Below are 12,528 nucleotides of genomic sequence, written 5' to 3' on the forward strand. Positions count from 1 at the left end.
TAGTGGTGTCACTTACTGCGCTTGCGCTCAAGCGGGAGTAGCGCTCACTTATGAAGGCAGATGAGGTCGGGTGGGCGATGGTATCCATGGCAGCCGCGTTGTCACTGTAGAAGAGAGGAAGGAGCCGAGATGAAGAGGCTTGGACCGCGAGTTGATTATAAATAAATATAAATGTTTTTAAAGTGTTAACGTACGGAAACTAGTGTTTTATATATTGCTTTACAGTAGTAGAAACTAATTAGTGGGACAAGATACAAAGAGCAATTTTTATAAATATAATTTGGAAGGAGGTTTTAGAAAGTAAAAACCGTTACTGATGCTATCCGTATGCCCACGCACGCGTAGGATTGGAACTGGAATGCGCCAGGCATCTCGAGATGTGGCCGTAGCGCCAACGCTACATGAACCAAGCGCACTGCGCACGCACCAGCGGAAAAGGCCAGACCGAAATAAAAACGGAGCCTACCGAGAATCGGACGCGAGCTGAGTCCACCAGACCACCACCCATGACAGTCCATAACCCTCTCGTTTATTTTGCGCCATCTTCCTCGCCTCCTCCACAGCAAGTCCACCTCCCGACTCTACCAAAATCCCAAACCCTAGCGCCCAGCCTCATCAGATCCCTCTCCACCTTCAGCCCTTGAGCGCTGTACGCACCATGCGGATCCGCAAGAGCGCCTCCCGCCTCCTAGGCTCTGCGTATTCCGCCTCCGCTGCATCGCCCGTTGATTCGACGCCTCCGTTCAGCCCGCTTCCGCCGCCGCCGCCGCCGCCGCCGCCACACCTGGCGCCGTGCTCCGCGCCCGAATACTGCGGAGGGCTCGGCTTCTCGAGCCCCTCTTCTTCTTCTGCGGAGCCCTGCGAGCTCAGCCGCTCGCCATGGGACCTCATCGCCGAGCTCTCCGTCTCCGACCCACAGGTCAGCGCCGCGGCTCCCCACACTCTCCTCCTCACTCTCTGCTCTCAGTTGTGCGGTTCGGGGTGACTCTGTGCTTCATGCGCCGCAAACTCGCTGCTTTGGTGAGTCGCAGCAGCAGCGTTGCCCCTGTCGCTGTGTTCGGTTCGTCTATGTCGCTAGGGTTGGCCGGCGGGTCTTAATAGCCGTCCAGCGGGCTGTTTCGGCTGCAGATACTCGCCTGGCTAGTGCCTAGGAGCGGTTAGCTACTCTTCCCTCGTGCTAATTTCGGGACCGCGGCCCGCCAAGATTTGGAATCGCTGCGGCGGCGGCCGGGGCCGAGCCCTAGATCCGTGCCCCCATTTCGTCCCTTCTGCGGTTAGGGAATGCGTCTGTGCGTGCTTTTGTTTCGATTAATCAGCTTGTTTGGCTGTTTCATTGAATTAGGTGGAGGATGACATCGTAGACAAGTACTTCGTCCATGTCGCAACGCGTTCGAGCTGGCTCTTCTCAGCCACCGTTCCAGCCGCCTCCGCCAAGAAGAAGAGTAGTAGCACGAGTGGGGATAGCAAGCACAAGCAGCAGCTGCGCCGTGACGCTGTGAATAAGTCTGCAACGAGTAAAGAGAAGGTTGGCGAGGCTAATAAGAAGGCAAAGGTCAAGAAAGAGGAGGAGGGGCAGGATGGGGATAGGGGAGCGCGGGTCTGGCTGTGCAAGAAGAATGACGGCAAACGGTGGCACTGCAACCGGCCAGTGAGCCAACCCAACACCCTCTGTGAGTACCATTCTGTGCAGAAGCGCTCCTACTTGGAGGCCCCCTCTGTGGCAAAATTGGAGGAGGCTCCGGCGCCGGCGCCAGCAGCTGCCCCCAAGTCCTCCGCACGCAACAAGCCGAGGAAGAAGAAGCCTGGCAGTGACGTGAGTGCGACTGAGGGCTTCTACTACTACGCTGGGTTCGGCCCATTCCGGTCAACGAAGAGGCAGTGTAAAAGCGGCGGCACGAACGAACCTGCGCCTGCAAAGGAAGACGACGAGGGTAATCAGGCAAAACATGCTTCTCCGGGTCAGAAGGCTGAGGTCGATGAGGGTCATCATGATGACACCACCACCAACCAGACCGCCACTGCAGCCTATGGTGATACGTCTAGCTGCGAAGATGACATAGCAGGGACGATCGCCGGCGTGGATGAGGGGAGCAGCGACGACGACGACTTCGATGGACTTGGTATCTCTGGCCACAGCATGAACGGGAATGGCGATCCCAAAGCTAGCAGTGGTGATGTCAAGACGAAGATCCCGTGGAAGCGGTGGAGGAAGCCCGTGAAGGCGCGGTCGCTCAAGTCCTTGATGTAAGCACCTACGTTACGTTACGTAACGTAACGTACGTGCATCAGCGACGACGTCGAAGAAATGCTAGCTGCAGGTACGTGTGTGTACCTTTGCTTAATTAGTCGGCCTGTTCTGGTTTTGTTGTTGTTGACCAGCTGTACAAGCTGTGTTTGACTTTTGCATTATGCCGTGCCTTCCGATTCCAATCAATCACTCGATGGTTACTCAGCCTGTCGTGCGTTGACGCGTTTTCTGGTCACCTTGTTGTTGCGATTCGGGATCAAATCAACTGATTTTTGCGGTTTCTTCTCAAGTCTCAACGGATTAGTACTAGGTTGTTAGTACGTCGGTCGGTGGCCTGCCCACTACGCCGGAATCAGTTCAGTATATATAGTCTTTGCGTTGCGTCCACGTGCACAAATAAATGATCGGTTTGCTTTAACCACGTACAAATAATCCACGCACGGATACACCCTTAGCCTCTCTGCATGGCTAATCGTCGTTCAGAGGGCGGGTTGGTAGGGTTAATTCGAGCACCCTCTACGGCTTAGTTGGACGCTATATAATGCAGGCGAGCGCTTCACGATCGACACGTAGGAATAGACGACTATCCGTGCGGACAAACTATCATACGAGTAAAATGTACGTAAAATCTTATGCCATCATAAATAATTAATATCAAAATACACAATTCAAACTATCTTTAAAATGAAACAAAACCAGTACGATGGAGGGATTGAGGGAGACTAAGGTCTTCTTTGGTTGTATAGTGATTGGATGGATTGAGGGAGATTAAATACTCTTTCTATTCAATTTTTATTAGCAAGAGATTTAATTCCCTACAATCCTCTTCAATCCATTCATTGAGTGCTTGTTTGGTTACGAGTGGATTGAATAGGATTAGAGAAGATTAAATCACTTGACAGTTATAATTGAATAGGAAGCTATTCTTTGCTAGTCAAAATTAAATAGAAAAATATTTAATCCCCTTCGATTCATGCAACACATAAAAGGCTTGTTCGGTTAGTAGAGGATTGGAGGGGTTTAAATCTCCTCCAAATCAAAATTAAATAGAAGGGGATCTAATCCTCTCTATCCTCATGCAACCGATGAAGGCCTAAGACCTTGTCCGGTTATTCTCAATTTATATGGATTTGATGGGATTGAAAAAATTAGGAGAGCTTTTGACTTACTATGGATTTGAACTCAATCTCGTCCAATCTATATGGATTGTAACTTAAACTAACTGGCCATAAAGGGGGTGAAATCCCATGCTAATCAAATCAAAATAGAAAGAGATTTAATCATTCTCAGTCTCATCTGATCCCAATGCAACTGAACAAGGTCTAATATTTGTTGGCTTCGTTTTAGTTCCCCTTATTTATGAATAGGTGTATAAGCTCGGTGGATTTACCTTCGATTTGTGTATGAGGCTATGGTTGTTCAAGATATGTGTTCATCGACATCTCGTAAAGTGGTTGGGATTGGACATGTCCATTTGTAGCCAATGAATCATATGTATTTTCATTAGTTTCAACCTCGCGTGATGGAAAATCCATAATAGCATATTTATCAAACTCACGCGCTAGCCTTTTGTAATCTTCTTGCATACCCCTAATATTTGTTGCATTTGTACTCGTTGGTCATTTATGTAAGATCTAAGAGATTGGATGTTTGTTTCACTTACATTGGGGTAGTTGCAGTAGGTAAGAGCGAGTAGGGGTAGATAACAAGCCAGCTCGGCTCTCATTTAGCTCACGAGTTAGAGCAGAAAAAATAATATATACATAATAATTAATTTTTAGTTAATTTCAAACTAATTTAACAATAGAAAATAGTAATTATACTCATACTTTCACAAACCACGTCAATGTAACAACAAATTAGCACAATTCATCACTCATCAATTCACATACATGTTCATCAGTTTAACCCACATTATATTTGCATAGACCAAATTAACACATAGACATAGTTCATTAATCATTAGTTTAACTCATAAGCCATAGACACCTCACATATATAACATGTTCATCTATTATTCTGTAAATGATAATCATATAGTTACGTTTTGCTAGAATGTGGTAGCTCATTTAGCTCGCGAGCTGGCTCGTTAACGAACCGAGCTAGGATGTCAGCTCAGCTCGTGAAAAAATTCAAACGAGCCGATCCGAGCCAAGCTGAGCTGACCATGAACAGAGCGAGCCAACGAGCCACGAGCATTTCGTCCAGCCCTAGGAGCGAGGACAGATCAGTCGCCCATAGTCGAACGACCTTTTGATTTCGATCCACCTTGAAGTTGGGCAAGAACTTTGCATGGACCTCTTTGATTAGATGTTCTTTGTGTTCCTTGAATTCTTGCTGATCTTCAGCCGACAAAACCTCCAAAGTCAGCTTGATGATGTTGCTGGGAGAGACATCGGAGTGATCCCTCGAACCGACCATTGAGAGCCGATTTGATAGATCCTCACGCCTTTTCCCTAACGGGTCGCCAAAAGTGTGTTGCCGCTGATCTAGGCGTCAATCATTGGAAGGTGTACCGGCGGCAGTGCTCTCTGTGGAGGCGCAGACGGTCCACGGTCTGAGATCAGACGGTCCGCAACCTGGCAGGAGCGGGTTCTTCTCTTTGATGAGCCAGACGGTCCGCGCATGCGCAGAGGCAGCGACGTTCGCCAGCGGCACCTGGATCTGACCCCTCGGGAGGGACCCCGTCAGGGAGGAGAGATTCTAGGGTTTGTTTTGGGGTCGGTAGCCTATCCAAGACGCTTTCAGACGACGTAGAGTCGAAGAGAGGTTAAGATCGAGGTGAAGAAGGCTACGTTACTGTCTACTCCTATGGCAAAAAGAACATAAGATATATTGATTTGGTTCGATTGTTGTGTTTCAATCGGTCGTACCCCTTCAAATATATATAATGGGGTCTGGACCCATTCCTAGACGCCCCCACAACTCCCACAAGTTTAAAGCGATAAACATGCATAGAGATAGGAGTTAATCTGTCTGATCTAATCTAATCACAGACTGTCCACGCATAAGGGCAGACCGTTGGACCCAAACGGTGTTGAACGTGAACCTACGTTATCCACGTAGGTAAAAAGCCTTCAACCCGTAGTATCTGAAACAAAAATGGTCACTTCACTTGGTCATATGCTTCCTTAAAGTCTATTTATAATATTACTCTGTTTTGATGTCTTCATTGTAGCTCAAATATATTTTACTTTGTAAAATATGTGCAGTAAAATATTATACACAAAAGATATAAGTATATCACTTTCTATAATAGAAAATTGCAGAGACAATACTTTTTCTAGAAAAGAAAAACTTTTGGTTAGTCTTCTCGTTTGTTGGATTAGAATCTAGTGAATGTTCACTGGTTAGTGGAATTCACTAGGATCAGATGTGAAAAGTGATCTTTTATTAAAAATAACTTCTGAAACGAAGAATACGTTAGAGATTGGTGCCCACGCACGCGAAGGAACAGGCATGCCAAGCATGTGACCGTAGCGACAAAGCTAGCGCACTGCGCTGCGCACCAGCGGAAAAGGCCAGACCCAAAGAAAACGGAGCCTACGGAATCGGACGCACCTACCCGTCACCCTCTCTCGTTCATTTTGCGCCATCTTCCTCGCCTCCTCCACAAGTCCACCTCCCGACTCTACCAAAATCCCAAACCCTAGACCTCCAGGCTCAGATCCCTCCCCCCACCTTCACCCCTTCAGAGACGAACGCAACATGCGGATCCGCAAGAGTGCCTCTCGCCTCCTAGGCTCTGCGTACTCCGCCTCCGCCGCCCCGACCGTTGATGCGGCGCCTCGGCTCGACCTGCTGCCGCCGCCGCACCCCGCGCCGTGCTCCGCACCCGAATCCTGCGGCGGGTCCGCCTTCTCGAGCCCCTCTGTCTCCACTGCGGAGCCCTGTGAGCTCAGCCGTTCCCCATGGGACCTCATCGCCGACCTCTCCCTCTCCGACAAAAAGGTCAGCTCCCCATCGCCGCCCCTCCCTTCCTACCCTCTCTCTCTCTCCTCTCTGCCCCTCTCGGGACTCGTGGTGGCTCTGTGAGTTCCATGCTCCGCAAGCTCGCTGCTTCCATGAGGTCTCCTCGGGTTCCTGCTACTGGCGGGTATGTTTCGTGCATGTCTCTAGGGTTGGTCGGCGGGTCCGAATGGGCGGCCAGCAGGCAGCGCCGGACGGAGAGGACCGCCTGACTGAGCTATACCTTGCATTAGCTAGCGTTCCGTCGTGGTAATTTGGGTCGCCGGAACGGCGGCTGGGTGGAACCCTAGATCCGCAGCCCCATTCTGGCGCTGGAACGGGCTTGGGGAAGCGCCTGTAACTGTCGCTATAATGCTGTTCTCGACCAATTCACCTGTTTCATTCGATTAGGTGGAGGACGAACTCGTGGACAAGTACTTTGTGCATGTCACGACCCGGGCGAGCTGGCTCTTTTCATCCACCGTGTCAGCCACCACATCCACCAAGAAGAAGAAGAAGCTGCCTGCTGCAGTCTACGAGGATAGCACGCAGCTGAGGCGTGAGGCCGCGAAAAAAACTGCAACGAATAGGGAGGAGGGCGAGACTAAGAAGAAGGCGAAGGTGAAGAAAGAAGAGGTGCAGCAGGATGGGGCAGCAGCAGCAGCAGCGCAGGTCTGGAAGTGCAAGAAGAACGATGGCAGACGGTGGCACTGCAACCGGCCAGTGAGCCAACCTAACACCCTCTGTGAGTACCATTTCGTGCAGAAGCGCTCCTACTTGAACCCCGGTTTCGAGTTCCACTCCACGGCAGAACTGGAGGGGGCAGCGCCAGCGCCAGCGCCGGTGCATGCAGCTAGCTCCAAGTTGTCCACCAGCAACAAGCCACGGAAGAAGAAGAAGCCTGGAAACGACTTCAGTGCGACCGAGGGCTTCTACTACTACGCTGGCTTTGGCCCGTTCCGGACCAAGAGGCAGTGTAGAAGCGGCGGCACGAACGAGCCTCTGCCTGCAAAGCAAGAAGAGGAGGAGGAAACACCTGAATATGCTTCTCATCATACAGAAGAAGAAGAAAAAGAAGCCAAAGTTGCTGGATTCACCAATCAGGCTGCATCTCAAGATGACGTGTCGAGTTGTGACGACGACATTGCAGGGATCGCGGGCGTCGACGAAGAGAGCAGCGATGGTGACTACGATGGGATTGGTCTCGGTGGCTGCAACGTGGATGGAGCTGCTGATCCCCAGGCTAGCATCGGTGAGGTGAGGAGGAAGGCCCCCTGGAAGCGGTGGAGGAAGCCTGTGAAGGCGCGGTCGCTCAAGTCTTTGATGTGAGCACGCAAGCGCCCGCGTTACTCTTCCATCTCCGTGGTGTAGATGTAGAAGATAAGTTAATCGGCAGCTTGGCTTATTCGCTTGCTAACTCCTGTTCCTTCTGATTTGTAGCTGTTGTTGATTGACGGACTGTTTGACTTCTTCGTGTTGGTTGGTTGTTCCATGGTTGTACAACGTTGGTTGCCAACTTGCCATTCGTTTTCATGTTGGAGTATTGGGTCTTGGAAAGTTGGAAGCAATATCGTGATTCGTTCTCCGTGCGTTTGACGAAGAGTTGCTTGTTAGGGCTTTTCGGTTAGGGAAGGTTTCGAGGGAATTAATTAATTTTTTCTAGTTAAAATTGAATAGAAATGGATCCTCAACAATTTCATTGCAACCGTACAAACCATTAGTTCTAGTTTGTGAGCGATAAAACCAGAGAAGCTAGAATTCTCTTTGAATAAGAAGAGAATTTTAGCTCCTTCAATCTCTTCTGATTTTGTGGCTCCTAAACTCGGCCTTATAGCTTGTTTGGGTACTCTAGTATTCATCTCAATCCACATTTATTTAGATGGATTGGGTGTAAATTAAGCTAATTTATATCTTAATCTATCTTAATGGATAGTTTGGGTACTCTAGTATTCATTCCAATTTACATGTATTTAGGTGGATTGGGTGTAAACTAAACTAATATACACCTTAGATTGTGTTCAGCGGTTACCCCTAAATTTCTCCACGTATATTCCACTCACGTGTCACATCAGCGTTCTCTTCCCCCTATATCTCCCCCTTACAGCGGTTTCCCCTAAATCCTTCCCCTATACCCCACTATAATCATAAAATATTATTTTTCATACCTATTCACCATCTATTATCAATTTTTTCTCAACTACTAAATACATGTGTGCACTAATAACGAGAGAAGGGGGCCAGCAGCCGCGCCCTTCATCTAGCGTGTTGCTGTGCCAACCCCTACCACTGTAGCAGTGGTAGGGGGCACCGATGAATGCGCTAGTGGCATACTGTTGCCGTCACAGAGAGGGGAGGGGGAAGCTAGCGACAACCATTGAAGACAGTCTTAATCTACCTTAATATATGTGGATTGAAGTGAATAATAGAATACCAAACAAATCCTTCTGATTGGTGCTGTTCGTGAGGGAAAAGAAAGGCTTGGCTCAGACCGGAATCAAGTTATACTAGCCGCACCCGCACATGCACACACGTACGTGCAGAGGATTTGCTTTAACGCACGTGTGCAACAAATGTAATAAACCGATGGTGCGGTGGTGGACGCGGTCGCGCTTGCAGTGCTCGTCCTTGATCTGCGCGAATAGCCGTTCGATTTGATTCGACCCGTACTGGTTGACTTTATGATGCGGTGGCAGCGGGAGTCGGTTCAGGCGCCACCGCGCCAGCGCCATGCGAAGTCTGACTGTGCCGGCGTTGGCACGGCGCGCGGCGGCGGACCGCCTGGGCCTTTTCTATATTGCCTTTTAGGCCCTGTTTGGAATTGTAGTATTTTTGCAGTTTTAAAATAATACTATGGTATTTGATGATACTATAGTATTGAAACTCAAAAGGTGTTTGGTTTGTATAGACAAAACATAGTTTTAAATACAATGGTTTACTCAAAACCGTGGTATTTTTGGAGTTTTTGAAACTCCAGTCGGGACCTCAGTTTTCTTCTCTTCTCTCTACATATAATTTGTTTTTCTAATGAAACCAAACAGATCTCGGTTTTGAGTAATACTGTGGTTTTACTGTGGTAGATTAATATCGTAGTATTTGTGTCATGTACAATTGTAAACTGTGGTATCTTAAAATTACGGTATTCCAAAACTGAATTTCTAAACAGCCCCTTACTGTTTTCCAGGGGCCGTGGGGCTTGGGCGCTTGGCAAGCATCGTTGGCTGGGCCGACGATGGTCGCAATGTCAAATTTAGCCCAGTCTTTAGTCGGCGATTGGGCAAAAATAAAATAAAATAAAATACTAGACTCCATCAAAGGTTGGGTTGACTTGGCTGTGCGACCTGGGGTGGTGTACTGGTGTCGTTCCTGATGGTAATCGAATTGCCACGTCATGCAAACGCATATGACCGGTCCTCGCGTTCCGTGCAAATGGATGGATGCTGGCATGCTGCTATGGAAGATGGTGTACTACTACATGCTGGTCGCATAAAAAATCGTGCACACGGCCAGCGGCCACATGAACCGAAGCGTCGACACGTTTTCGCTCGTGTGGCCCCACAGGATGATGCACGTCCGGAGCAGTCCAACGCACGCTAGGATCGAAGGCCGAGGCCGACACCGACGCCGGGATCCTCCAGCCCTAGAGCGCGATGGCTGGCGCTCGATTGCTCGTCCTGTTGGGCTCAGGTGACCGGTGATCCTGTAAGTACACGCGATGTCTGCATGTCCATCGCTGACTTGCTTGTGCAAAAACCAGAAAGCAACGCCTCTTTGTCGTGTCGGTGCAAGGCTGCAGGAGTTAGTGGCTAATCGTAATGCCTGCTCGTTCGTCTAAGCATGCAAGATGCTTCATAGACAATTCTGTGAGTTTGTGGGCTGTTCCTGTTCCTGTGTGGCTGGATCACGGACGCCCAGCCCATAGGAAGAGGGCGCTTTTTTTTTAATAAGCAATCCTTGATCATGCATGCTAGCTCTGCTTATTCCACCGCACTTAACAGAGAGATTATTATAGGACGAGAGCAAAATAGCTCGAGAAGAACGAGGCGCAAGAACCAATGATCAATGCCCCATATATTTAGTTGAACTGGCTACTACTTTTGCACCAGGTCCTGGATTCTCCCTAAAAGAAAAAAAAGGCATCGCAGCATTTCCCTCCAGATGGACACGAGAACTGCGACACGATCCGAGCATAGCACGGCAGCAAAAATCGACGCAACACAGGATGCAGAACTACTATCATCAATCAGTTGGAGAGTAGGAAAAAGGTAGACCACGGTAAGTAGAGCGCCGCCCTGCGCCCGCCAAGTTCCGGCAGCGGGGCTAGAAGCCGCCGAGGAACCCGGCGTCGCGCTGCGTGGGGCCGTGGTCCTCCGCGAACTCCTGGGCGATGGCGGTGGGCTCCAGGACGCCGCTGCCGTGAACCTTGGGCTTGGTGCTGGCTCTGGGCTTGCGCTTGCGTGTGGACCACGCGATGTGGCGGTCGCAGAACAGGTACCCCGGCACGGCCGCCTTCTTGCAGCGCCACCGCTTCCCGTCGTTCCGGCTGCACCTGGCGGCGTCCTGCTCCTGCGGCTCCGGCCTCGGCACGTCGTCCGTTGCGCTGCTGCGCGGGGCAGGGCGCAGGGGGGGAGGGGGGGAGACAGAAGGAACGAGAGAAAGCGATTTCTCAGCTACCCCACCCCCGAGATCTCTCTAGGGACACCTTAACAGAGGAGGGTCTTGGCACGCACCTGTTCCCAGAGCCAGCGGCGGCGGCGGCGGGGCGAACCCGGTCGTCGCCTTCTCGGACTCCGGCGGCGAGGACCGCCCGCTTCTCCTCCTCCTCCTCCGCCGCCGCCTCATCCCGTGGTTTCTCCTGGACCAAAAAACGGCAGGCAAGCGGTGAGCAGAAAGGTCGGGACGGGAGCCGCCGCCACACCAACGCCCACGATGAATGAACCCGGGAGGCCACACAGGTAAAATCAATAATAAGCTCCGGCATCTCACCGTGGGACGCTGCAGCGGTAGGGGAGGAGGAGGAGGCAGAGGCGGCGGTCCCGGCGACGCTGCCCTGGCAGGGGTGCGCTTCCGGATCCTCATGGCCCCGCCTCTCGCCGACCCGTCGTCCTTTGCCTGCCCCAGAGATCGCGTTGGTTGGGTTGTCCCGCTGGCCGGTGGCTGCTCCCTTCTTTCCCTCTCTCTCTGTCGTTGCCAAGTCCCCACGCGTCTCACTGGTCTTGCCCCGCTTGATCTGCTCTAGTAGTACTAGTCGTAGTCGTGGTAGCGGTCCAGTCCACCACTACTTTTTTTCCCTAGCCTCGATCGCGAGACTGATGCCGTCCGTTCTTCTTTTTTCGTCTCCGTTCTGTTCAGACTTCAGACATGCACGGTAAATTTCCACTTTCCGCGCCCCCCAACCTCCTGCCGTTGTATTGCTGTGTGTATCTGTATCCCTGGACTTGAGTGGCGATCGGCGCGCTCATTTACGCCAGGCAGCTGCAGCTCTGTCTGCCGGGCGGTCGGGCCCCGTCGCGGTCGCCACTTTCTTTGTGGCGGTTGCGGGATCCGGCCGTGCCGTGCGCGTGCGGACTGCCAGTGCCAGCGAGAGCGAGCGGACGGGGATTCGGGGACTGTTCCGTTTCATTCCGCTGCTGGGGAGGAACGCTAGCGCGGCTGCTGGGGATCGTGACGTTTATTGTTTGGTTCCGAATTATTCGTATTCGATTAAAGTGCTAATATAGATATCAGTATTCATGTTTAATTTTAATATGGATATTAAATAAGCATATCTAAATTCGGTTTTCTCTATCCGGTTTAAAATTCGTATTCGACAATATTCGATAAAACCGTGAAATATCCGATATTATTCGTACCCGAAAGTAAAAAAGTATTAAATAAAATCAATTTAAACTTACTTTTATTACTAATTACAAGTGATTTTCAACTTTAAATAATGTACTAAAAATTAATGTACACCTTTAAAATATTAAAAAAATTCATATCAGAAATAATGATTGTGTTAATCTTACATTATAATTGATATACAATGATAAATTTTAATTAATATTAAAAAGTACAATTTTGAATACATTAGATTATTTGAGTTTTTGAAGTCCAAACAGACAAATATACTTAATATACAAAAAGATTATATTTAAAGACCAAAATATAAATATACCAGGTTAAAATAATTTATTTATAAATATGATATTTAACTAAGTTTCAACTAAATAATATATATGTACTATTGTTCATAATTTAGTTGTAATATGATTTTTATCAACTATAAATCTATTAATAAAATAAATTAATATTTATTATGATGTTGTTATGATGTTATGTTCTAAAATTCAAAT

At 49.3% G+C, this 12,528-nt stretch overlaps 3 protein-coding genes across 5 annotated transcripts; 2 read left to right on the forward strand and 1 right to left on the reverse strand.

Moving 5' to 3' along the window:
* The first annotated feature begins 495 nt into the window (after positions 1-495).
* Positions 496-2,455, forward strand: LOC100501237 (uncharacterized). The gene is made up of 2 exons (NM_001351956.1): positions 496-919; positions 1,343-2,455. Exons 1-2 carry the CDS (start codon positions 659-661, stop codon positions 2,246-2,248), a joined length of 1,167 nt encoding a protein of 388 aa, NP_001338885.1. The 5' UTR covers positions 496-658; the 3' UTR covers positions 2,249-2,455.
* A 3,404-nt stretch (positions 2,456-5,859) lies between these two features.
* On the forward strand, positions 5,860-7,697 carry LOC100277670 (uncharacterized). The gene is made up of 2 exons (NM_001151177.2): positions 5,860-6,199; positions 6,608-7,697. Exons 1-2 carry the CDS (start codon positions 5,957-5,959, stop codon positions 7,523-7,525), a joined length of 1,161 nt encoding a protein of 386 aa, NP_001144649.2. The 5' UTR covers positions 5,860-5,956; the 3' UTR covers positions 7,526-7,697.
* Positions 7,698-10,222: 2,525 nt separating this feature from the next.
* Positions 10,223-11,583, reverse strand: LOC100382479 (uncharacterized). 3 transcript variants are annotated; one of them, XM_008645796.4, is made up of 3 exons: positions 11,180-11,583; positions 10,924-11,048; positions 10,223-10,793 (listed from the first exon to the last, which is right to left on the reverse strand). In XM_008645796.4, the coding sequence occupies exons 1-3, from the start codon at positions 11,270-11,272 to the stop codon at positions 10,514-10,516; spliced, it is 498 nt and encodes a 165-aa protein (XP_008644018.1). In that variant the 5' UTR covers positions 11,273-11,583; the 3' UTR covers positions 10,223-10,513. The 3 variants fall into 3 exon arrangements, with proteins under 3 accessions (XP_008644018.1, XP_008644016.1, NP_001168689.1); XM_008645794.4 differs by having other exon boundaries at positions 10,223-10,796; NM_001175218.1 differs by having other exon boundaries at positions 10,251-10,796; positions 11,180-11,398.
* Positions 11,584-12,528: the final 945 nt, after the last annotated feature.

This window comes from Zea mays, chromosome 1 (genome assembly GCF_902167145.1).
Source record: "Zea mays cultivar B73 chromosome 1, Zm-B73-REFERENCE-NAM-5.0, whole genome shotgun sequence".
NCBI classification, from domain to species: Eukaryota; Viridiplantae; Streptophyta; class Magnoliopsida; order Poales; family Poaceae; genus Zea; species Zea mays.